Source organism: Thermobia domestica, unplaced genomic scaffold (genome assembly GCF_964235325.1).
Source record: "Thermobia domestica unplaced genomic scaffold, izTheDome1.hap1.1 HAP1_SCAFFOLD_520, whole genome shotgun sequence".
NCBI lineage: Eukaryota > Metazoa > Arthropoda > Insecta > Zygentoma > Lepismatidae > Thermobia > Thermobia domestica.
Genome location: NW_027656230.1, coordinates 21,529 through 48,250, shown reverse-complemented (window position 1 = coordinate 48,250; position 26,722 = coordinate 21,529). Strand labels below are relative to the sequence as shown.

The following is a 26,722-nucleotide window of genomic DNA, read 5'->3' as shown; positions in this document are numbered from 1 at the left end:
AGTCGTAAATGTCACTAGAATAGTGACGTGTTTCCAACGTTTGACGCCTTGCGTTTCCGTCTTGTTTGTTTTATTGTGTACAGCACTGAAGAAATAAAAGTTTCGTTTTGCGATTTCACTACAAGCTAGGTGAAGGTTCACTTCATATTTATATAAAATATTATGGCAATATCTAACTTACTAAAGTAGTAATTACGCCTTTGAAAATTGTTGTTGCTTGAGAGCAACAATGCCAAAATATGGTGTATTTCAAGACCGTATCCTTTCATATGGAAATGATATGGGACATGTCTAAAAAGCTGGCATTTTCACAATCGTCCCTCTCCCGGTCTTGGAAGCAATCACCCACATAGTCAGGGATGTAGATAGGGGGCCATGGGGACACGGATCCCACAAAATTTAGCTTGCCCCCCAAATGTCATGAGTTTACTGTATATTTATTTGTAAACTCACTATCTATATAATTACTGGGCCAAGTCGTTTCCATTTGCAAATATGCCCCTCAAAATCAGAACTCTGGCTACGTTACTGCACATAGTGTAAAATTAGTGCATTACTGCAACTACCAGTTTGTTACGATTGCGCAAGCGTTGGTTTTCTCGGTTCGTCCATGGGGTTTGAATCTATTAACGATCATTTTTTTTTAAAACACAAACAAAAGTAGGAGAACTGTTTCAAATAAATTTATGATTAGCAGAACAATACACCATGTACTTCTACTATATACATAATATCACTGGTGTATAAGTGGATAAGCTCAACCCCTTTTATCAAGTAGTACCGGGTTCGATTCCCTGTGGAGGCACAATATTGGTTCGGATCTCACGTTGAACTGAAAGTTCCGTCCTTAGGACGTCATCATTCAATGAAAAACAATAGCAACCCACCAGAGGTTCACCTTGCCCAGTGATCCGTGTGTAATTGTTTCGTATCATCAGAAATATAGCTACAAACGATATACAGTATATGTTCCTGTGCATAAGAAAGTAATTAGTGTGCAGTTGTTAAGGATTATCAGATATATAGCTAGAAATATATAAATACAGTATTCCATATGGTGCGTGTATTTCACATACAGTATATCTTTGTGTAAGTAAGAACGCAATCAGTGTGTAATTGTGTGGTAGCATCAGAAATACGTATATTCACAAACTACATGCCTCTGTGCAGTGGCGTATTTAGGGGGGGGGCTTCCGGGCTTAAGCCCCCCCCGAAATCGTACTTACTATAGTAAAGTATATGAAATATCTTGCAGAATTTTCACATTTTCAGGCAAAGCCCTCCCCGAAAGTTAGCAAAGCCCCCCCCGAAAGAAAATCGTAAATACGCCACTGCCTCTGTGTATGTAAGAATGTAATGATAGTGTGTAGTTGTTTTGGTATTATCATATACGTGTATATAGCAAGAAACAAATAAGTATCTATTTACGTATATATATATATATATATATATATATATATATATATATATATATATATATATATATATATATATATATATATATATATACAGAGTGCGGCACGTAAAACCGGCCCGTCGTAATATTCTGGTATATTGTGTTTTTGGCAACACTTAAATAATCTACCTTCCTACCAAGAGATGGCGTGTCGAGGTCGGGTCGACTTACGTGACCTGCAGCAGTCACGTGCAGCCGCAGCCAGTGAAACTTGTCGAAACCAGTTGAGAAAAAGGCCTCGTTGTGTTAAGCCGGGTAAGTGTCAGTGTATGATAATGCCGTATTCGATACCCGAGTGTGTTGCCATTGTTGAAGGGTTCATTCTCACTGGATCTTTTGTGAAAACAAAGAATTTCCCAAAACAACCGGTATTGGTCGACAGAAAATCCACACGCAATCCACCAGGTACCCTTGCATGATGAGAAGATTGGTGTTTGGTGTGCCATTTCCGCCACACGCGTTATTGGGCCCATATTCTTTGAGACGACAGTGAACAGTGACGTGTATATGGGAATCCTGGAGGAGTTTTATACGCACTTGACCGAAGAGGAGCGTCAGTTATGTTACTTTCAGCAGGACGGTGCAACATGCCACACATCAGCTGCATCATTGTCCCTTGTGCATGAGATGTTTACACCAGAGAGGACAATCAGGAAAGGCTTGTGGCCTCCTCGGTCACCAGACTTGTCCACGTGTGACTTTTACTTATGGGGACTGTTAAAGGGAAGAGTATACGAAACAAATCCACACACAATTGAAGAACTCAAGACCAGGATCCAGGATGTCACCAATAGCATTACAACACAAGAACTGACAAGGGTATATATGAATTTCCTCAATCGTGCTCACATGTGTGTTGAAGTGGGCGGAGGACACTTTCAGCACCTGCTGTGAAGGCAGCTGTGAAGGTGAGTAGTCATATTCAATACATTACATTTCATTTTATGTGTTCACTTTACGTGCCTCACCCTGTATATATATTGTTGCCTGTGGGAAACGTATAATATTTCCTTTATTGTAAACAACAAATTCATTTTCACCCTAAATTTTGAATTTAGTACCTAAAATATGCAAATCACCCAAATTTGAAATTTTTAACACAACCCGTTCATGCTTTGCCAATTAAAACGTTAAAAAACTTGGACAGTTGTTTAAAAAAAAAGTTATTGACTATTTTAAATGACTTGATACTGTGCGTCACGAAGATTGAACCGGACATTGTCGCACTAGTGAAATCACACCATGCTCAGGCATCTCATTAGCTTTCAATTTTTAATGTATTTCAATATGCAGGTTTTATTGCATTTGTATTTTTCTGGTATTTCAATATGCAGTTCTCATTAGTTTCATATCGTACCTCTTTTATTTAAATTGATTTTTGAACAACTCTGCACCTGTTGAAAATGTTTAGTAGATCTTTTTTGCTGTTCTTAACAGTGTGTATAAAAATAAAAATATGTCTATCAGAACAAAATTCAATTTAAAAAAAAAAAATATTTTCCGGTATTAGATTCTATTTTACATTTATCTTTTCCGCTTGTCTTCGCGACCCCCAGGTTGAGTAACCCTGCTCTAATCAGTTTTTTTCCTTTTTTACTATCTCTTGAATGAAGAATAACGCCAAGAAAGGGCCTTGAGGAAGCATGGCCTATGATGACAAACTTATAATTTGATTGTATAATTTAAGAATGTTACAATAATATTACATTGGACAGTATCTAAATTAAGATGAGTGTGAAGACTTGACTATCACCAATAGGTGGCAGCACATTTTCTCTATCTTTCCAAGTATTTTATAAGGAGTGACAATGTTCAAAATAATTCAATCAAATTCAAGAGATCAATATTTAAAATTTGTCCGAATACAAATTGATTCATTAATCAGAGAATATGATTATGTTTAGATTTTAACATATTTTGTTTCTTCTCTTTGTTGAAATAGTTTCATTGATGGGAGCCTATTTCTCAATTGTAACAATGAGTGCACACTACAAGAAATAAATAAAATTACTAAAATGTTCATGACTTTTCTCTAATTATTAATAGTTTAATTCATTTTAGGGAAACATTTGAACACTGATCTCTTGAATTTGAATTATTCTGAATATTATCGCTCCATACAAAATACCAAGGATGTTATAAAATAGAGGATCTGCTCATACAACAAAATCGTGAAGCCGTACGTCACAGCTTCGCCACACCTACTCTGCCCACTCCGCGCCACTAAGATCGCAATGTTTCGAGCCAACAATCATGGCGGAAGCGAGAGTAGCCAATCAGACGTGCTGGTTCCGACGATGCTCGGTTGTTTTTTGGTTTCACTGAGTTCATAGGATGAAGATATGTATGGGCAGATCCTCTATTTTATAACATCCTTGCAAAATACACTAAAAAAATAAGAAAAAATTGCTGCCATCTATTGGCAAAAGTCAAACCTTTACGTAATGCTCACATCATATCCAATTGGACTTATAACGTTATATGCATTATCTAATACAGGCACACATCAAGAAATTTTTGTTGGGAATGCCCAAAGATTTACAGAGCGGGTCAAATATTGCACGATACGACACCTATGCAGTGTTCATAGTTTGAGGGAAATTTCCCTAATCTAGGGAAACTTCATGGGTAAATTTAGTAAAAAGGGAATTTTTCGAAAAAACGCGAGAAATCTAGGGAAATTCTCGTGCTGACAGATTGACCAATATAGATACTTAAATTTTTCTATAATATAAAGCAAAACAATAGCAATAGTTTGTGTATGTTTCGTGTGTATGTGTGTTTTCAAAGTATTATAATTTGCGCCAATTAAGCAAATTATTGCTGGCTTAATGTATTTGTATATTTTTTGTTGAAAAAAGTGAAGGAAAAAGTAAAAAGATACAAGCAAAAAGGTAATAAATAAATAAATAAATCAAATGTGGTTGGCATTTCTTTTAATACAGCTAAATTAATCTTATCACACAACTTCTGTCATAGGAATTGAACTCTCAACAAATTAGGGAAAATTTGATACGAAAAGGGAAAATTGTGTCAGTCGAGGGAAATTTTCTTAAGACGAACACTGCACCTATGTAGTATTGAACAAGTGTTATTTTGCACCCCAAAAGAAAATCTTTGAGTTTTACGTCCCACGGTTATGCCGGTTAGGCTAAAGGAGACGGTGATGATGAGTAATGAAGAAAGTAGGAGGAAACGGGAAAACCCCGAGGAAACCCACGCACACGGTGTTTGTCCACCTGCACCCCAAAAGATGATAACTAATTGTTAAGTACTGCCATCTGTATTCTCAGAAAAACGATAGCACTAGATTATTTTTATAAAGGAATAAAGAGTATAAATGAAGGTTAAGATCAAATCTTTAGGCATAATTTCTCACAAAGCATAGTTTTATTAAGAGAGTGTACACATGTATATCGAGTAACGAAGTTTAGGGAGAACCCAGACCCGGTGCACACCCAAGCGGGTGCGTCCCTGATACAATTTTAAGTCATTCGATTATTAATACAATTACTTATCGTTTTATTTATTTTAAATGAAATAAAGCGTTCACAAATTAGATAATTAACCTGCTTTCTTATAATTTTCATTTGAATTCATTTGTTGTATGTAACAAAGTTATCATACGTCCCGTTTTGAGAGAGACAATCTTGGTTTCAAGGCTTTTTGTTCTGGTGTCCCGTCGGTTTACATTTTGTCCCGGTTTTCAGTCATGAAAAATTTTCATCTTGTTTTGTGTGTTTTACTTGCATTCCAATATTCTAAATATTATTTATGGCATTACACATTGTTACATTAACAGCTATATATGTTATTCTGGTACTGTATCCACCGTGTCACGGCATACAGTTTACTTGCCTGTATATTTGGATCTGAGATACGTATTACTTTTCTAATCATCGTAATGTATTACATCCAACAGGAATTAAATGAAAATGACTCTTTTTGCAACTTTATTTTTACCGCTAAAAGGAGAGAAATAAACCTCTTACTAAAGTGTCTCGGTTCGAAAGACTTGCCTCAAGTCAAACTATTAAAATTTGAAAGATTTATCTCCCAGGAAAGTGTCCCGGTTTGGGGCAATTTCTCTCCAACCAGTGTCCCGGTTTGGAATATCAGAAATATGGTAGCCCTTGAATATAATTAACTGAATGCTCTCCACTGCTCGGGAAGAAAAAGAAACCTAATCTATATTTCATACATTATTTCCTTTCTATGACAACTTAATGAAAGATGCTAAGTGCATTTTGGTATATTGTTGCACGAACGGGCAAATACGGTAACTGTAGAATCAGATGTCTAACTATAATTGTAATAGAATATAGACTAATATAAGGTGCGGTATAATATATATGTACATTTAAAGAATAAGTTTAAGAAATGGACAGTCTATTGTCAATATGCTTGCTTCAAAATTAGAAGTTATAGCCTACCATTGCTACAGTTAGGACAACGATTCCACATCCAATGCCAGGAGGACAGTTTCTATCTTGTAATATGTTGACAAGTGCCTGGGTGAGATATAAGTGTACTATTTTTGCAGCCTTTGACAAATGAACCCTCATCACATGAGCAACAAAACAATTCTTTCACTTTTTATTGTCGCACTTACCTTGGTGGATGAGTCCACGCAACAGAGAAACCAAATCCTTCCCGCTGCTTGGTAAGCCTTCTAGTTGTTGTGAAAGGTGTTCTTCCAGGGCCATTTGTTTCCGCCTCCAGCTCGAGATGGCGCAAGAAGCTACTATCTTCGCTTCCTGAGGTTAAAAGAAATAAAAATCACGGTTAATTGGTTGGCAAAATTACTACAAAATAAGTACTACTGTTGTAGAAAGGGATGCCCGGGCGATGATATGTAGGAAATTAACTTTGTAAGGCAGACCATAATAGTAGTCGAAGTTTTTACATCGTTAAAAACTAGGCTGGTTATAGGGCTTCCAGCTTCCATCTTATCTCTTACTCTTTGACCTTGAGAAAATCTTCGGTTATGTATGACATAGTGGGTTAATCTATAAACTTCGTTCCTTACAATTACCAACATGCTATAGTCACTTTTTCTATCACTTTCTCCCGAATAGAATAGCTTCTATCTATATTATTGGTAGACTATCCTACATGATTTTTCAATTCGAAGGAATTCCCCACAGTTCACGAAGGAGTGCGCGATTTTATAATTTACAAGTAAACACCAGCTATACTATACGGCGTCTAACTCGCATCGTACGTCAATACAAGAATTTAATAATCACCTACAATGTGTAATAGATTTATTCTCCACCTGCTGTAGTCGTTGGAAACTAAATATTACTAGTTCTAAACCAGTTCTAAGTAGTCATCCAACCACTGAAGCCTCGAAGTCAGGTACAACGAAAATCCATCATTATTCAATATAAAACTCTACGGATTGCATACAGATTCGTCAAAGCTCTAATGTAAAAATCGAGGAATTACCGCATATTCGATTCGAAAGTTAGGGTCTAACTGGAAAGAACATCACACAGAGAAAAATCCGTTCTCCGGACAGCGGTATATTGTACAAATATACGGTGTCCTCTTGCTTACTATAGAAATCAGTACGAAGCATACGTTATCCGTATGCTACATAGGCACTGCCCTTAGATGTTACATCATGCCGTTGCAGGATGTCTGACATCTAACAGTTTTCCGTATATCACATACATATACTTATGTTACCTTCGTCGGCTATATGTTATATACGTCCATTTGTATGTGAGATCCTGACCGCCTACATTGTTTCATACAGAAAGTACGTATATACATGGAACACTTATACAGAAAGTATTATAAAACATGCGTTTTCAGTTATACGTCTGTTGTACGCCGCTAAGTCCAAAAACTACAGGAATTACGCATGTAACCTATCTTTTTAAGTACGCCACCTACATTTTTTTCTCAGTGCACGTCGTCGGTATTAAAGAAGATGAAAATAACATGCTAGATTTTAAAAATGGTTTGGTTGAAATTAATTGTTGATTAAAATTATATTTATCAAAACTTACAAGGACTTTCGTTTGCCCATGGCTGACACATGACCATACAACTTGGGCTACTAGTGGTGTTGAATTTTACAACACTGTAAACTTCACAATGTCATGCTCTATTCCCAGAGTTGTATATTGGTTAAAACTCACTAGCCCATCCTGTTCATTATATACACTCGCACATATTTTCCACTTATTAGCCTATACACTATATTCAGTGCCGGATATACGTATAAACTAAACAAACTATAGCTTAGGGCTCCATTCTCTTGGGGTCCAAATCTACATACAACAACAGTGGCTTTTATGATGTAAATAATGGGGCCCCTCCTACTAGCCTACTTCTTAAAATGTCAGTTGACAAAGGACAGCTGGACATATAAAAGGCCCGGTTATCTTCCATAGCTTAGGGCCTCATGAAACCTAAATCCAGCTCCAACACTATTGAATCATTACAAGCTAGATGTCGACAAAAAATAGCCAGAGAAATGTCTCACTTTCGTTTTACAATGATCATGGACGCCGCAATCCAAAAAATCAAATATCACGGTAATAATTTGCAATATGTTTTATTCTTCCATCATCTCAATTAAAGTTTTACGTCTCCACCTGGAGACCTAAATCCTAGTCACCCACATCACTAAGTTTTGTTATTATTAATAATTATTTTGTAAGGCCTTTTATATATTTAAAGTGAATTAAAATAATATTTAGTGATAATGATGAAAGATGGTGTATACATGTTTCAGCATCTCATTACACAATTTTTTGTTCTATCATATGAGAGGCCTTTATTCTCCAAATTTTTCATCAATGTGCACCATAGAAGATTAGATTAATTTGGATTTTCTCGTAATTATTTATAATATTAGGTTGCCCAACACTAAAAGATCATTTATTCTAGGTAACAATACATTATATTATGTGGAAATCATCTTCATGACCCATTCAAAGCACAAATATGTATATTTAATTTTCATATTTTTATTAAATATATCGATATATATGTAAAATACAAGGTGCATACCAGAAGTACATGTAGTTTTGATGTAGGTCCAAAACGTGTGAGAGTATTTTACTTAAATACTGAAGGACTGAACTTTTAGACTAATGTATAACTATGCCAAATTGCAAATTTCTAGTCGTAGTATATTTTTCCAGGAGCATTGTTGAAATAAAAAAAGAGATTTTGGATACTGGTGTGATATCAGGGGTGCCCACAGGCGCGTTTTAGGTCGCAGGTTGCATAAATGGGATTATTTTGGGCGGGAGTTATTTTATTGAAAATAGTAAATGAAACTGGAGAATGGTACATTGGGCGGAAAACGTACACTTGGGGAGCCGAATAATAAATCTGGACAACAGAATGGTATATTTGGGGAAGAATAATAAATCTGGACAGGAGAATGATATATTTGGGGGGGGGGGGAAGAATGATAAATCTGAGCAGGAAAATGGTATATTTGAGAGCAGAATGATAATCTGGGTAGGAGAATAGTGTATTTGGGGGGGAGAATGATAAATCTGGGCAGGAGAATGGTATATCTGGGAGAAAGAACGATAAATTTGGTCAGGGGAATGAATATTTGTGGGGAAGAACGATAAATCTGGACAGGAGAATAGTGTATTTGCGGAGCAGAATGATAAATCTAGGCAGAAAAATGGTATATTTGAGGGAAGAATAATAAATCTGGGCAGGAGAATGGTATATCTGGGAGAAAGAACGATAAATTTGGACAGGAGAATTAATATTTGTGGAGAAGAACGATAAATCTGGACAGGAGAATAGTGTATTTGCGGAGCGGAATGATAAATCTAGGCAGGAAAATAGTACATTCGAGGGGAAGAAGGATAAATCTGGGCAGGAGAATGGTATATTTGGGGGGAAGAATGATAAATCTGAGCAGGAGAATGGTATATTTGGGAGCAGAATGATAATCTGGATAGCAGAATGGTGTATTTGAGAAAAAAAATGATAAATCTGGGCAGAAGAATGGTATATCTGGGAGAAAGAATGATAAATTTGGACAGAAGAATGAATATTGGGCGGAAGAATGATAAATTTGGACAGGAGAATAGTGTATATGCGGAGCAGAATGATAAATCTAGGCAGGAGAATGGTATATTTGAGGGGAAGAATGATAAATCTGGACAGGAGAATGGTATATCTGGGAGGAAGAATGATAAATCTGGACAAGAGAATGATATATTTGTGGGAAAGAAAGATAAATTTAGGGAGGATAATGTTAAATTTTGGGGGCTGCGGCTAAGCCGTTAGGGGATAGACACCCCTGACCCCGCTGGTTTCTTAGAGCTGCGTTAAGACATGCTTCTCTGCAGATTGCTTATCGGAGATATTTTTTCCACAAATTTTGAAATAAAACATACTTTTCTTTTTTGCCGGTTTGACATATTATTTTATTATTAATCAAACATATTACACTAATATTTTTCAACAAATTAACATGAACTGCATACTGATTCTTATTAATAAGAAAATACAAAAGCTATGTTCTCTTAATTTGAAAGAGTAGACAATGTCTCAATGATGTCTTATAAAGATCCTCTGCTACCGATAGGTCGTAGGCTTAAAGTCACCCACAGTGAGCACGACAAGAATAAACGATTTTTTAAAAAAATGTCCATAGTACGCAAGAAAAAGCAAAATTAAAAGACTACACTGATCTATGAAACAAATGACAAAAATAAATTAAACTGCTAAGGACATCTATGGTACACTGGGACTGTTAAAAATGAATAAGAATTATTTGAATGCGTGTTTAAAGCTGTTATTGGGGGCATTCAGAGGAAGAAATAAACGACAAACAAATATTGTTTCGCTAGAGAAAAAACAAAGGAAATCTTAAAAGAATACTACGCCATATTCGCAAAACAAAAAATAATAAACTTCTAGACAAGGAGGAAACTGCAATGTAATAAGCTACATGAGTGATGGAAGAAACTAGAAGAAAAAAAATCACAAGAAAAAATAATAACAATATCAATGTAAAGAGAACAAATATAGCTATGTATGGATCGTAAAAATAAATAAATAAATAAATAAGACGGAAGAAATGTATGAGAATGGTCGATCACATCACAGAAACGGGAAGAGAAAAATCTCTTCTGGACAAATAACTCTTGTCGTACGCAGAGACATTGACATACTGCCGCCTTCTCCTATGTATTTGCTATATCCCCGGAGACCTAAAATTCCACCGAGAATGAAATGTGGTTCAGAGTAATGGCCTCCATAAGAAATAGAAAAAAAAAGTTTATTTTAAGAGACATACACAGAAAAATGTTTCGTTATTTTAGAAAATGTGTTCGTTCTATATGGCAAGGCTAATCCATGGAGAAATATCTTGATGCTTGGAACATACGGTCTTTCTGCAAATTTAGAGTGTAATTCTTTGTTGTTGTCAAAAGATATACTGAATTCTTTTCATGTAAAAAAAAAAAAAAAAAAAAAAAATAAGTGGAAGGACATGCTATGAAACTTCTACGGCAACTATGACCGAAAACACATAATTGAAATTTGGGATAGAAGGGGGTAAGAGAGAGAAAATTAATTGAAATTAATAAAAAAAATTAAAATTGTGTAATTCATACTATAATATTAACACGTTTTAATCAAGGAAGTACCCATGGTTTGGATGTGGGGAACGGGGTATTGAATATCAAAACAATTTGGTAAGTTTATACCGTCAGCAGCACAGACAGTAGGGTCAACAATGGGAACTTGTAGCCTAAACAGCTGTCAACGCTGTAATTGATCGCTTTGCTGCCAAGCATAAACTTATTGTAAGATACGTGAGATAACCCTTTTTTCACATTTTCTGGAAGATATTGCAATTGTGTGCAAAATATGCTTTAGAAGAAGTAATATAATTGAAACTATTTTCTTGAAGATAGTCGAAAAAAAAAATAAGCTGCATTTTTTTCATTTAAGCGGAAGTTGCGTGTACATGCTTAAATACGACAACTTTTCTGACTTTAATGGACCATTGGTAGAATATTTTACCATCTTTTGGCGCCATTGGCGGAATACAAACAACTGACAAGCGCAATTCGTTGCATCAAAAACCATTGGTAAGAATACATACCACTGACCTCACTAAGACACTAGAGTTTAGTCAAACACCATTGATGGCCCGTGTGGAGTAGGTGGTAAATATTTATACCATGCCGGCTAAAGGGTTAAATTTCGGCTTTTATCAAACATAAGATAGCCCAAGATTGTCTGACAAATACTTGGAATCTAAAACATTAGCACTATATTAAGGCAGATCAGTATCATCTTGAAGCAGGTGTTTTTCCAATAGCTTGTTTCAGACTTCACAAAAATGGCGATTTCTCTAGTCTTTTTTTTTTTTTTTTAATTTTGTGTTTACGAAATGAAATGAGATGAGATGCATTTTATAAAGCTTTTGAGAAAAAGATGCCGGCATTGTGTACCGTTGTGTCCTGCCAGGAAAAACAAAACAGAACAAAATATTGGTTGGGGTTATGTGTCATGCACATATAATGAATGTGTGGACAATCAATTGAATGAGTTCAGGAAGAATAGAGCTAACTTCACTTCCCTCCAATCTTACTACTACTAAATAATAATAATAATAATAATAATAATAATAATAATAATAATAATAATAATAATAATAATAATAATAATAATGTGATGATATGCCCTTAGCATACAGATTCCTCCTAACACAATAATTTCTGCATTTCTAGATCGGCATTAGCTGTTTCTTAATTTAAGCAGCTTCCCATTCCATTTGCTTCATGGTGTTGTGAGTTCACACTACTTATTCTATGCCGATACCGGGTGCCAAAGCCGGAGATACTGAGCACTTACAATTTGTCTAGAATTATTATTAATAGTAACACGAGTCATTTAGGAATATATATATATATATTTTTTGCATACTACATTAAAACCTAGGACAATACCTATTTCTTTCATTTTTTTAAAAAATATAAAATTATGTACGCCCACTTCTCGTGTAATTTATCAGGCATACATTTCAGCAATGCAAAATCAACGTGTTTAAAATAAATTAAAATTTTAAAAAAATGCTCCATAGAAATGTTTAGAGGAAAAGAAATAGAACTGTACAAAAAAACTGTCAAATGGTTTAAAATACTAGATAATACGTTACGTTATAAACATCTGCGTTATAAACATCTGCGTTCCAGATAGCTTCTAATATCATGATAAATGTAATATGAGATATAACGATAACATTTATAAATATGCATATGTTGACATGGACAACAGTCCGTATCGTATGATATCATTGTTCTTTATGACCAGATCTGAACATTTAACTTGTTACATTTTGTGGCCAGACATGTATAAACATTTTTTTTCTAGACAGTTCGAATCAGTGATGCCAATCAGTGATCAAGTGTTATAAAATCGCACCTCGACAGGCAAAAATTCCCATTTTGCTCTTGAATTTCTCACGCTCCACAAAATTTTCCAGACTTATAAAAATGAAAAGTGAAGCTACGTGTCGTTCACTTTCTTCAACATATAAGTGAATTCCCATCTTCTATCTTAATCAAACAGTTTATGAAGAAGTAATTAAGAAAGATATAATTGAAAATGTTGACGAGGACAAACACCTTTTGTTCATAAAAAAATAGTACCGAGAGCTCCCTCGTGACTAAGCGGTTAGCGTACGCGTCTTTTGCATGGAAGACCCGAGTTCGATTCCCGGCGGGAGTTCATGTGGTTCGGATTCCACGTTAAGATGTAGGTCTACGTCTCATATAGCCTCGCTGCTGAAAGGGAAGCTAAACTAAAAAATCAAATCAAACCAAGAAATGAGTATTTGCATCAGGCATTTGTGTCGTAATCTTCAATGGAACGTAATGAAACTAGATAAGACAAGCTTCATTCTTCAGTAATTTCGTTTGGAATGTTTCGGAAGATGGTTGTTTCTCGTTTAGTATTTTATTAAATACAAGAGTTGTTAATAAGTTGCTTATAATAATAATAATAATAATAATAATAATAATAATAATAATAATAATAATAATAATAATAATAATAATAATAATAATAATAATAATAATAATAATAATAATTGTTGTTGTTGTTGTTGTTATTATTATTATTATTTAAGATTCTCAGGTCACTGTATAAATCATTTTTATAGTAGCATGCATTTTACAGTACCAAAATTTGACAGCACTGATTTCAGTTTTATTGAAAACTGATTACTTTATTTCCCACCCATAGAGAAGTTCATTCGCGTCGATGAAGTAAATGTATGAAAAATCCCATATATACTGCTAATTTCTACGAAAATTCCCTTTATCCCTTTTGGAGAAATTAATGTCCGAAAATCCCACAAAATGGGATTTTTTCCACGGGTTGGCATCACTGGTTCGAATATAATACGGAAAGAAGACATTAATAGTGGATGTATTCTCAATTATAAAGAAAGAATTCTGTAAAAATAGAAAGTTAAATGCAGAAAATTTTCGGGAAATATATCAGTATAAATATATTCTATTCTGTATGTTATAATTGAAACATTTAGTGAGTAAACTACGTTTTAATTACGGTAGTTCCAGAAATTATAATATAACGAACTTAAGGTTAATATATAGATGTTATAGAGGTTATGTTTTAAAATGTTTACACTAATGTAGAGAGCTGTAAGAATAGCTCGGGCTCCGCCCACCGTATTCAAAACTGAAAGGGTAGAATATATTGTCATTACGTCAAGACATGTTTAAATGGTAGTTGTCAAAAACCTCAATAACCACGTGACTTTTCTGGTAAAGGGAAAGGTAAACGGAGCTTAACTCTTCTTATGGCTCCCATACATTAGATTAAGTTGTTTAAAGCTTAGTTAGTTAACAGGTTAACTTTAAAGAAACATCTAAAGCAAAGCCATCGATTCATGCTATGTATGACTCGCTTAGAGATATAAGTATTCGCACAACATAGTAGTAGTTATAGACGGCAATCCGGGAAATTCTAAGAGGAAAATTGGATCTTTTCTCAGACTTGACCAAACTAAAATTCAATTAGAGTTACTTCGGTAAACCAAATAATTTAGCGGCATAGAACTGCCAATTGAATATAATTTGACGACTCTCTCATTTCACTAGGATATAGAATCATTTTCCTTAACCTTTTCGTTTTCTTGTAGTGCATGTTGTGCTAATGTTGACTTTTCTTTTGAGTTAATCAGATACATCTTGCATGTTCCGCATATTTGGTCTTAATTATAACATCTCCGCGAATATTATATGAGATATACAGTATTGAAGGTAATTGAAAGAATAAAAAGAAACTGTTTGGAAAATTTGAGAATAAATTGTACTCTGAAAGCCGTGATAAAACATAGTGTAGTAGGTACGGCATCTACTAATCTACTAAGGCACCTATCAACTAAATGCTCTAGTTTTCAGCTTGTTTGGTGTTAGATAAACTACAGCTTTGGTTTTAAATGGATTGCTCCTTGTACATCATTATCTGCTATACTCAAAGAAAGTATAGATCACAACTTGTATGAATAGTTAGTTGGCCAACGCTTATTTCCTGAAGTCATAAGCTTATTGATGAAGATTGACGGAGCAACTAAGTGATGGGAGATCGTTAACAAATAGGAAAAAGAAAAGGTGATAAAGTAGATCCTTGAGGAACTCCAGAATATCGTAAATGGAAGACATGTCGATAATGCTATTGGTGTCGCTTTCGGGGTGGGGCAGAGGGGAGAAGTATAGCTTAGGCAGAAGTGTTGTCTCTTTCAGCGAGTAATGTTGAAGGTAACTAGTAAATTTTTATGTATCAATGGGTGTTATAGGAAACACTAGCTTCCACTGAGTCAGGTGATTTGAAGACAAGTGTGTCCAATCTCAACTTTCCTTGCCCTAGTGGCAGTAAAAATTATGTTAAACACAGGCTATACAGTTTAATATAATGTATACAGTTTTTACATGGATTAAGTTATATACAATCAGGAACATCCATAAACTTTGGGCGGAATCTTCTGTAAAAGGTAACATCTCTCAAGATATCGATTTATAGGTATTAGAATTTTATTAGAAACATTAGATAGGCACCTCTGGTATAACCTATATGGTTCTACATAGATAGTTTTGCAGTTTTGAATGAATCTACCAGGCATAATCCAACATTTCTACAACTAATACATTCGTTGCGTCTAGTTTCCAGTCAATTTGTTAACTAAAATCACGAAGTTACTTCAAACACCTAATTTAATTACGTATAATTGTGGATGAACTATTTCCAACCTAACATTACAATAGGTCTTCATTTCCTTAGTGAAGTTAAATGAACGGACATCTATGAAGTGCCGTGCTATTTACGTACCTTAATCCTCATAATGTGTTTAATGTGCACTTCTTTCATAATGTTTGCTACAGTTAATATTAGTTGAACAAACCTTTTTGTAGTAAGCAGTTTCAAGTGAACTAGTTCAACACGAAAGTTTCCAAGCTACAAGATAAACATTGTAAAGTTTCTAAAGTTAGGTTATGTTCCACTGTATGTCCGTATGTAAAGTTTAAAATAACCCAATATTATATCTTAATGGAAATTCGGCTTAAGCCGGTCGGTAGATTGCTGTGCCATGAATCTCCGGCATTTAAGAATTATGGCTAATTTTATGAGGAAAGTTTTTTTTTTTTTAAATGTTCAACCACAAATTTAAATTAATTCAGGGATGTCTGGAAAGATATTTCAAAGGACAACATTTTTTTGTTATACTTGGAAAAAGTAATTAAATATAATCTGTCAGAGATTGATTTTGAAATTAGTATAACTTTTTACCAAAGTAGATAAACGAGAATTTGAAACGCTTTCTTGTTTTGCCATGCTATAAGCAGGATTTATCGGCACTTTATATCTTTACATACGTATATTGAATACTGAAAAAATTTAACTAACGTTAATGTGATAGTGCTAAAATTTCAAATTCTTATAACTGTTTAAAATTGAAAATTAAAAAAAAAAAAAACGAAAGTTATAGGTTTACACTATATTTTAGATCGTTTTTTTTTTTACTGGAACAAAGTTAAAAGAGAAAAATCTACATTACTACGAGGGGGTGCTGATAAAGATTGAACCTTACCAAGAAAAAAAATGAGCTAGGAAGCTGAAATTAGCAGGGTACATAGGGCAGGATCTGTATATACTATGTTGAAAAATAAAATATTCTATGATATTAACATTCTTTTCTTTTTCATTTCAGAAGTGAACATGTCTCTACCTCCAACAAGCTTGAGTCCAGAGGAGCATAGGACCATCATGAAGTTTCTCTTCCTCCAAGGAAAAGGTGCGACGCAGTTCTACGATGAAATGAAACAAACTTTGGGGAACCGTGGGCCATCATATGCAAATGTCAAACCTGGGTGGGAAACTTCAGAAGTGGATATTTTGATGTTGAAAGTGCAAAACGCAGTGGTAGGCCTTTTTCTGTGTCTGTTCCCGAAAATGTGCAAGCCATCCACGACATGATAATGGAAGATTGTCGAATATCAGCCAAAATGATTGCTACATGTTTGAGCATATCACGTAAAAGAGTTGGTACCATTATTCATAATGATCCGTATATGAGAAAGATTGTAGCAAAGTGGATCCTCAAACTTCTGACGAAGGACGATGACTTCTGACACATGGCATCTGAAACACAGGACACATTGGCTACCCTAGGCTTTCAAGTGTTGCCTCATCCTCCTTATTCGCCTGACCTAGCTCCATCCGATTATCATCTGTTCCCGAATATATATATAAAAAAAGAAAAACATCTCAAAGGTCACCGTTTTCAGAGTGTTCAAGCGGCAACTGATGCTTCAGATAAGTGGTTACAGCAGCAGACAAAATACTTCTATTTACAAGGACTTGAAAAGTTGCAGGACAAATTTCTCAAGTGGATTGATCTACTAAGGGAATATATGGAATGGTGTGGAAGTTTCAGCTTCCCAGCTAATTCTTTTCTTGGTAAGGCTCAATCTTTATCAGCACCCCCTCGTACATTACATTTCACACTCGGAAGGTTGGATACCGTAAGCACCGGGAGCGGATCTTTTAGTATATAGATTTGTATGTAGATGAGGCGTTCCATGTAGTAATCGCGAACACAACATCGTTTTTTTTTCTTCAATTTCGACCAACAATAGAAGAAAAGATTTTAAGTACAGTTGATGGGTTTGAATTAAAATTTACGAATGGGGGTGTTTCGAATTTTCTTCATACCCAGCAAAATAAGGGTAGTTTTACTGAAGGTGAAAACTAAAAAAAAAAAAAAAAAAAAAAAAAAAAAAAAAAAAAAAAAAAAAAACAAAACGATTTCCTTGAAAACTAACTACTCCCCAGATTTTGTTTATATTCCATACTATATTTCATTAATAACCTTATACTATAGTATGTTATTTCTGTGAGAAAAATTCAGAAGAGGCAGTAACCCGTACATATATCTATTCCTCTCTTAGTCAAAAAAATGAAAAAAAAATCAACAAGTATATAGATTTTAGAAAAAGAAGCTATATGAGATAAAAGTATATCATTTGGAATTAATGAAAAATATCGCTGCATGCAAAATTGCCATAAAAGTTTTATCAAAATTTCACAAGTAGCTGATAAAGTATAATGCATTTTGTTTGGAAAGCAATAAAAAGCATATTAATTATTGCAGAAAAAGAGCAAAAAATATTTCTTTTTTTTAAAAAAAAATGATGCTTCGGAGGGAAACATGCAGCTGCGGTTCTGACCAATGAAAAAATGTATCAGATTGCACACACGACTAACCAGATTTTACAAGGCTGGAAGCTGATTTGTACACATCACTCCAGTGGGAGTCCACTGAAGACTCTACCTTCCGTCGCCCTCGTCTGCGTTCAGACCCTGGAGGAAAAATACATTCATACTTAACACTACACAATACTACACATTATAACCTATAACATTTTTTTATCCGTTCTATCACAGTAATTTATGGCAAGCTATAAATTCACTACAGAAGGAAATAAAATACAATTGCTAATTTCTACTAGGTACTCAGATTTGCTACAGTACAGCATTTGCTCCACACGAAACATTTCATGGGTTTTCCGTAGAACGTATCTTCATGTAATGGCCTACAATATATGCTTTTCTTCATCGTATTGGTTACTCTTTAAACTAAGGATGCAAATAAGCAACAAAATTTTACTCGCCCAAGAAAAAAGCTACTCGCCTACATCCCACAATAGAAATCATTTACTTACTGCGGTATGATATTAAATACTCGCCCGTACCAATGAGTCACTCGTCCCGGGCGAGTGGGCGAGAGCTTATTTGCATCCCTACTTTAAACCCATTCCTATCCTTTCTTTTATTTCCCATTCGTACTCCTGATCTTCCTAAGTTTCTTAAAGTGGTAATCTGTTCTAGTGTTGTTAAAATTTGATTAATTTATAATCCGAATACTTATTCAGATCACCGCTAATTACTCGAACAATTATTAGGATAACGAATAATTATTAATAGAACAAGTATAGTGTAATCTGAAAGTGTTCGGAAACTTTGCAGTACTACCCCTGTGCTGTTATGCAACCACAAGCACGCTAAAGAATGTATGGTTGCCTATAAGCGTGTTACTTTGTAGTAATTAACCCAGCTCCAAATAAAAGATTATCATCAGACTTATGTATTTATAATAGGTTTCAGATACAGCACTACGCCATTTTACACTGAAACATTTTAACATTTGATAACATAACAATTTAGTAACAATTCGAACTAACACGGTACAGCACAACAGCGACATTACAAAAATTGCTTATTTATAGAGGATCTGAAAGTATACTCATTTGAACAAACGTCTACAGTTTCTGGTAACTGATTATAATATAAGTACTGACAATTAGGTTTAAAAGGGACCTTTGGACAATATTTACCCTCGCCGCTCGAGTGTAAAAGAGGTCACTAGACCGTGTTGTTCCAGCGGGAACGCGAAAATTAATCTGACTTAATAACTGTTCATATGATATATGGCCATTTACATTTTATGCAAAAATATTAGGTCAGAAATTTTGTTTCTCACTAGGGGAGATTTGATATTGAGGGATTTTAAAAAAAACGTAATTTTTTGGAACTGCTCGGAGGTGAGGTACTCGATAGGATACAATGGCTAAAAAGAAATTAGTTATGGAATTTATTTATTTATTTTTTAAATGGGTAGGGCAGGCCATAGACCAGATAGTACTCAAGAGTGGGAGCATCATATGGCTTATGGAACAAGCTTAAGGAATCAGAACATTTCAAAGAAATATTTACAGAAATTATCAAAATTGGTCCACTTATATTTAAAGTTATGTGTGAACATACAACTTATGCATAAACGGGTTGAATTGAGAACCACTTTCATTTTTTAAAGTGTTCCAAACGAAAAAAAAAAGTTCCAATGAGCAATATTTAAATAATTATTCGTATTACTTTAAGAACACTAATGTACTTTCTCTATTCTAATTTCTACACATGACTCAGCTTTTTTTGTTTTAATCACCATTGCTGTTTCGTGTGGAGTCGTATTCTACGAGACAGAAAAATAACAGAAAAATGACAAGAAAACTACTGGAAGGCTTCAAAAATGTAGGTGTGGAGAGGAATGGAGAAAATAAAATAGTAGATGGAACTAAATTCGAACAAGAATATGTTAGTGAAACTTAGGGAAAGAAGAATAGTATGGAAATAGTTTTTTTTTTTTTTTTTTTTTTTTTATGAAAAGCAGTCGGTTAAGGGGATTACTGGAGAACAAATTGTCTCACTAAATGTGTCACAAAGTATACTAGAAGATAAGAAGTGGAAGAAAAAAAAGACAATAAGGAGAGCTCATCATTTATTTCACATATTTGTATCAAAATACTACAAAAATAATAAAATGTACTAAAATTTCTCTGTATTTACTTTAGAAAGTACTTTAAGTGAAGAAAGAAAACGTATTGTACGAAGCAAAAACGTGAACATTGACGAAAAGAACGATAAAAAAAAAAAAAACGACCAGAAAAATAACTTGATGTATGGGAAAGAATTAAGATGATTAGCTGGAGGGGTGGGAAAGGAATGAGGAAGCATTAGAAACAATTAAAGAGAGAGGAACAATACACTGTTTGAAGAGGATACTTCTTCCATTCTATAAAATAATATGGAGTTGTTATTACCATATTGAGGGAGAGGATAAAAAAAATAATTCCACAATCATTTACATTCATCAATCAGTCATCTTCTTTACCCTAAAGGACATAACATGGGACGTTAAACTAAATAATAATAATAATAATAATAATAATAATAATAATAATAATAATAATAATAATAATAATTTCATTTTCATTTTTTTTTTACAAAAATCGTGTGTATCTGAAAGCGATATCAACTTGGGTGTTTGGAGTACCCCTTTATGAATTTCTGTGTACGCCACGAACGGTTTCTACAGATGAAAATGTGTATATATGTAGGTGAGGAACTCCACTTAAGAAAACAGAATCAGTGAAAGATCTGGGTGTAATCTATGACAGCTGCTTGTTATTTAAAACTCACGTAAGAAATATAACTAATGAAGCATACAGAAACTTAGGCTTGATAGTAAGAATAGCTAGAGACTTCAATACGATGCATGTGTTCAAGACATTGTGCACATCTTTCGTGAGGTCGAAATTAGAATATGCCGGCCAAATATGGAACCCGAATCATGTTACCTACACAAAACAGATAGAAATGATACAGACTAAAATCTTAAGATATCTCACTTGCAAATAGGTCACTATCCTAAATTTGATTCAGCTGCTACCCTAGTAGGAAATTTTCATTCTAGAGCCCTTGAGCAAAGGAGAAACATTTCTGATGTATTATTTCTATTCAAAATCATTAACAATGAGATAGATTATCCGGAGCTAACGAATAAGATTAAACAATAGGTTCCTACCTTAAGAACGAAGCAGACGCAAACTGGTTTCTTTTTCTGCCAAAAAGTCAGGACGAATGTACTAACGAGGTCTCCTATGTGGAGAATGTATGCTTCTTATAAATGGTACAGCAAGGTAATAAAAGTTTAGATATTTGTAGTATGTCTGCAAACGATTTGCGTGCTGAACTTTCGAAAACCACTTTAGAAAACTATACAGAATACTGTAATTGGGCCCTAAAGGCCTGTTGTATTCTTAAATAAATAAATATTCTTCTAAGTCGTAGTCAAGGGCGCCGATTTCTCTGTAATTTTTTTTGGGGGGGGGGGGACCATTCAGATGCAGAAAGCATATATGAGGATTTTAAGACAAATTACACTTAAATTATGCCAAATATTGTAAATTTATAAATACAATGAGAAGACCCACATGAACTTTGAGGGGGGCCCGGCCCGCCCCCAGGATCGGCGCCCTTGGTCGTAGTGGCTTTCGTAGTTCGAACGATGTTGCTTTTGAATACATAAATAGAACATGCTATATGCATTTTGTAGAAAAAAAGAACAAAACAAATGACGTAATATCCTATAACAAGAGAATACAATTTGTTAACTTATTTTTATTCTGTTTTAAATAGAATTGGTAGGAAACGCCCTACGAACACCTAATTTAAGGGAAAAAAAAGGTGATCGATGAATTCAAACTCACACACAGACACTCAAACACACTTTCAGCCGAGAAAAAAAAAATGTGTCAGAGATGTTGTACAAATGATGGAAAGCGCTATTCATGTCTATTTTTTTTATTCTTCTTTCACTCCCTTGATGTTGAAAGAAAGAAAAAAAAAGAGGAAGGAATAAAAATGTGAGCAAATGGCATGCAATTTGTTGAAGTGTGTTCTAAATTTCGCTTTTAACTCACCTGCTGACGTCATCGCTTCGGCCTCTTCAACGCTGATGACTTCCTCGACGCTGGAGTCTGATTGGACGGCCATCACGGATTTGCCGCCTAAAAAAAAAAAAAAAACAATGTAAAAAAATGTGCTTGATGTTTGAAAATGAAAAACGGCAGTTTTCTACAATATACATACACGTTTATAACATGCGAATTAATCATAGTTTGAGACAGAAATGTTGTCTCTAAACGAAAACATTAGAAAACTAGTACTTTTTGTGTACTTTATAGTCGTAAAATCTAGGAAATTGTGAGTTTACATTATATTTGAAGGAAGGATAAGCACTGTTGGACTATTATTATAGTACTTATCGGTAGTGTGTATTATTGACTGAAAAATGTCGAATGCTTCATTCCACTGATATTGTAGGCGCATATTAGTCAATTGAATTTATGATGCATAATTTAAAACCAGGGCCGATCTACGTAGGGAGGAAAATAGGTTCTCTGCCGCTAAATGTAATAAAACATTTGTTTTACAGCTAGTTTTGCTCACCAGGCTCGAGAAATTTCTGCTATTCTCTCAAAAACGAGAAGTGAAGTACATTTTTCAAATTCGAGACAAGGCAAGAAACATGAGAATTCTCGTCTCGTTTTTGAGATGAGACGAGATATTTCTCGAGTCTTACGAGCAACAGTAGTTTCCAATATCTTAGATCTCAAACATTGTTTCAATGTTACAACATGACTTACAGCATAAAAAACTGTAAATTGATAAAACGCTTGTAAGAACACAAGGAAGAGCATTTGTCGTTTGAATATATGCAAGTTATTACACAATACAGTAGAGCGTCGATTATCCGAACGTCGGTCAACCGAACTGTGTACTCGCTCGCACCTGTTACTCTCCCACCCTACCGTCCATCATCCCCCTCACTCCCAAACCAAGTTTCCCACAGTAGTCGCCGCACTGAACCACCGCTGGCGGAACATTGCTTCTAATGGGGCCTTCATAAGGCGCTGCTGACCGGCCAAGCCGCCAGTCGCTGTGTTTCAACAATCAGCACACATCTGTCGGTTTGGCACTGGCTGTAGAAGTAGCGGCAGTATCAAAGCTGTTCACAGCAACAGCTGCGCCAGCTTAGAGTTGAAGCGTGCCGCTCCGCGCATGGCAAATAAACATGTACAGTTCGATTATCCGAACAAACCAGTTTTCCGAACACCCATGTCTCCCAATTACTTCGGATAATCGACGCTCTACTGTATACTGTAATAATAAATATGGTTGTAATGTTTTTATACAACACTATTCATGGACGTCTCGTGACACAGAAGAGTTCTGATAACTTGTAGTTGAAATTAATATATATATATATATATATATATATATATATATATATATATATATATATATATATATATATATATATATACGTCATACATTTACAAAGCGAGACAATACAGAATTCTTCGAGAATCGAGACGAGATAACTGTATTTTTCGTTTCGTCTCGTCTCGTGGACAACACTAGCAGGAAGTAGGGGATTGCGAGGAAGCTAATTGAACAAGAAGTAGGAAACTGTGAAATAAGGAAGCCATAAACAGTGTCGGATCCGCGAGGAATCTAACGTCCAAACTCTTGTATAGCAAAACTAGCTCCAATGCCCATTCTTCGTGCGGGCAGACTAAATTTATACAGTAAAACATGTCTTCAACGGACCCTTTATTAAACGGAAACTTGTGTTAAAGGAAATGTTTCACACTTCCATGAATTTGCTCGCAAAAATCGTGTTAAATGTCCTTCATTAAGCAGGAACTGTATTACGCGGCTAACGGAAATCAAAATAAGCGGAAAATTCGAAGTTTCGCATTTAGAAAGTTTCTTAGACATTCTATGAAAGATTAGATATATTTTTAGCAAAACAGACAGTGATGTACAACCCGAACTAGATACGATGGATATACATGCTTTAATTGAGAATTACATGGAAAGTCTGAAAGAAGAAGAGGAGATGGAGGAAGAAGAGAAACAGGGCATTGAGTTGCAAGAAGAATGTAGGCTAAAGATTTATCAAAATTCAAGATTCTGTCTAAACTTTAAAGGAACTGCGACGAAATGACACTGATATGCTTAATGTGGTTTCTCAGGCTAAAGTCTTTGCGAAGAGTTGATCAGACAAGTAGCAATGTGTACAGAAAATCCTCCTTGACTTTTGGAAAAATTAAGTTAAGGTGTGTACACCATTTTTTCTGTTCATTGCAAGTTTTAGTGTATTAATTCGTAGTAGAACTAGAAATAAATACTGTAAATTCACTAAGGTAGGTACAGTATCTTATTTTATCTCAGTATGTCCATTATATGCATGCACTTCTTGTTTGCGTAGGTCTACCTTCGTTAACAGAAAACCTATCTTTAACGGAAATTTTTGCGAGTCCCGTTGGATTCCGCTGAAGGCAGGTTTTACTGTATAAAGTATTATAATCCCCTTCCTCGCTTTGTATGGAAATAACTATAATTTTAAATTGGACTCTCTATTCAGTCTGATTTAAATCCCTTGATTTTTTTTACATAAAAATCGTTGATTTAAATCAAATTCCGAAATAAATTAAGGTGAAAATAAGTGAAACACCGTTATATTTTTACACCGTGAAACACCGTGAATATTTTTAGTTTTTAAGGTATCTATTCGCGGGATGAAGTAATTCCCATGTTATTTAAATGGATGTTTTCTTGTGACACAAAATCTTATCTTCTAGATAGTTGGAATACGAAAAGAAACTTGAAATTTGATTCAGTTGTAGGATTTAGAGGTTCGAGGCCGTAGGCCGAGCAAACGCAGGGGTCTAGGGGCGGAGTCCCCAGCTAGCCAAGGACTAGTCTATCCTACGCAACTTTATGAACATAGAAACTTCCGTAGCTGTGACTGGATTTCAATGATACTTTACTTATACATTAAATGTCAATACTGAGTTCCAGTTCGACGATGGGTGTCTTGGGTGCAAGGGGAAGCTAACCCCCTTACCATATAGACGTGGCAGTGATCATGGAGCTAGAAAGATGGAACAAATGACACTCGGAAGCTTTGACACAAGCGCACAACTGAACACAAACAAAAGCGGGCTTAATTGCTGCACCATGCATAGTTTTTGAGATCTAGCATGAAACATATCCAAACATTTAATTTTTTCCGGGCTACGATGCAAGTCACTTTATGCCTCTTGCTTGTATATATTAAAAAACTTAATACCGTAGGTACACATATATATTATTAGTATTATTATATGTTTAATTATGATAAAATAAGATGGGGATCCCAGGTCTGGGTAGCATTTAATTCATATATTCTGATTAGCATGTAAGAATTATTATCAATATTATTATGTATATATGTTTGTATATTCCATGTATTTTTTTTTCTTAGAGATTCTGAAAAATTATTGACAAAAATCTTTTTTCCCTCTTGATAGTTTTAGATACCAGTTTATTTCTGGATTTAGCCAGCCAGCTTTGGAGAGGGGGGAGACCGTTTTCTCTCGGAGTATCAATGGATTGTTTGTAAGGGAGGTCAAAGCGTCCCTTTGGGTAGTTCCCTATAAATACGAGGAGGAGCTGTCCTCATCTTAATTTTTGGCTAGACTTTACCCTCGACGCCTCGATAATTTTTTTTTTCAGCTTTATGCTGGCTTTTTTCCTTAGTGATCGCATTATAGGTTATGTTAGGTTCCTTAGAAGTTTAGCACTTTTCGAGACTCAGATGAGAGATTCTGAGACAGGAAGTTTCTCAGCTTTTCAAATGAGAGGCTGTATTCCTGGGTAGATAGGTTTGGTAGGGTAGTCCCTGGTTAGGAATTTATTTCTTTTCTGAATTATAAGGATTTAGTTAGAAGTTATTAAGTTATTATATGTGGTTTTAATCCTACTCCTATTTTGGAAATTGGATTTTTCTTAAAGTTTCTCTGAGGCTTTGTAAGCTCTCAGTTAAGTCTGGCTTCTACTTGAGGGCCAGCAGCAGGCTAATTTGGTATTTACGGATCCTATGGTTTGGGTTCGATTCCCTTTATGAAGGCAGGTATCGTGATCGGCCTGCTGGATAGAGTTTATAGGTCTTACTCTTGAGCGATAGAGATTGTGGGCTTATATCGTTTTGTTAAACATCCGACAATTTAACCAGTTCCGTAGTGAGGGACATATTTATTTTCTACTTGAGGAAATATTGCCTTACCTTTAACCTTACCCAATCCTTGTAAACTGATTAGATTAGAATCCTTATTTAGTAGTACTGCCTCTGACAGGTTTTACTACGAGTAGACGTTAGGCCAGGTTTCTGAACGAGTGCCGAAGGAACCTTTGAAAATTAAGGGCTCACTGGAAGGCGTGTAAGTGAATGTAAAGAAGGTGAGTCCGCAGGCCCAAAGATTTAGAGTTACTTTAGTTAAA

The 26,722-nt window shown here is 34.9% G+C and overlaps 1 protein-coding gene across 1 annotated transcript in view; it reads right to left on the bottom strand.

The window, feature by feature from the left end:
- LOC145677002 (uncharacterized) overlaps window positions 1-26,722 on the bottom strand; it is a 103,393-nt gene that overhangs the window by 73,138 nt on the left and 3,533 nt on the right. Inside the window, exons 2-4 of the mRNA XM_081747721.1 lie at window positions 22,312-22,398; window positions 18,257-18,352; window positions 6,069-6,213 (exon numbers count right to left, since the gene is read on the bottom strand). Of these exons, the coding sequence (XP_081603847.1) occupies window positions 6,069-6,213; window positions 18,257-18,352; window positions 22,312-22,384 (314 nt within the window). The 5' untranslated portion in view covers window positions 22,385-22,398. The remainder of the gene's footprint in view (window positions 1-6,068; window positions 6,214-18,256; window positions 18,353-22,311; window positions 22,399-26,722) is intronic.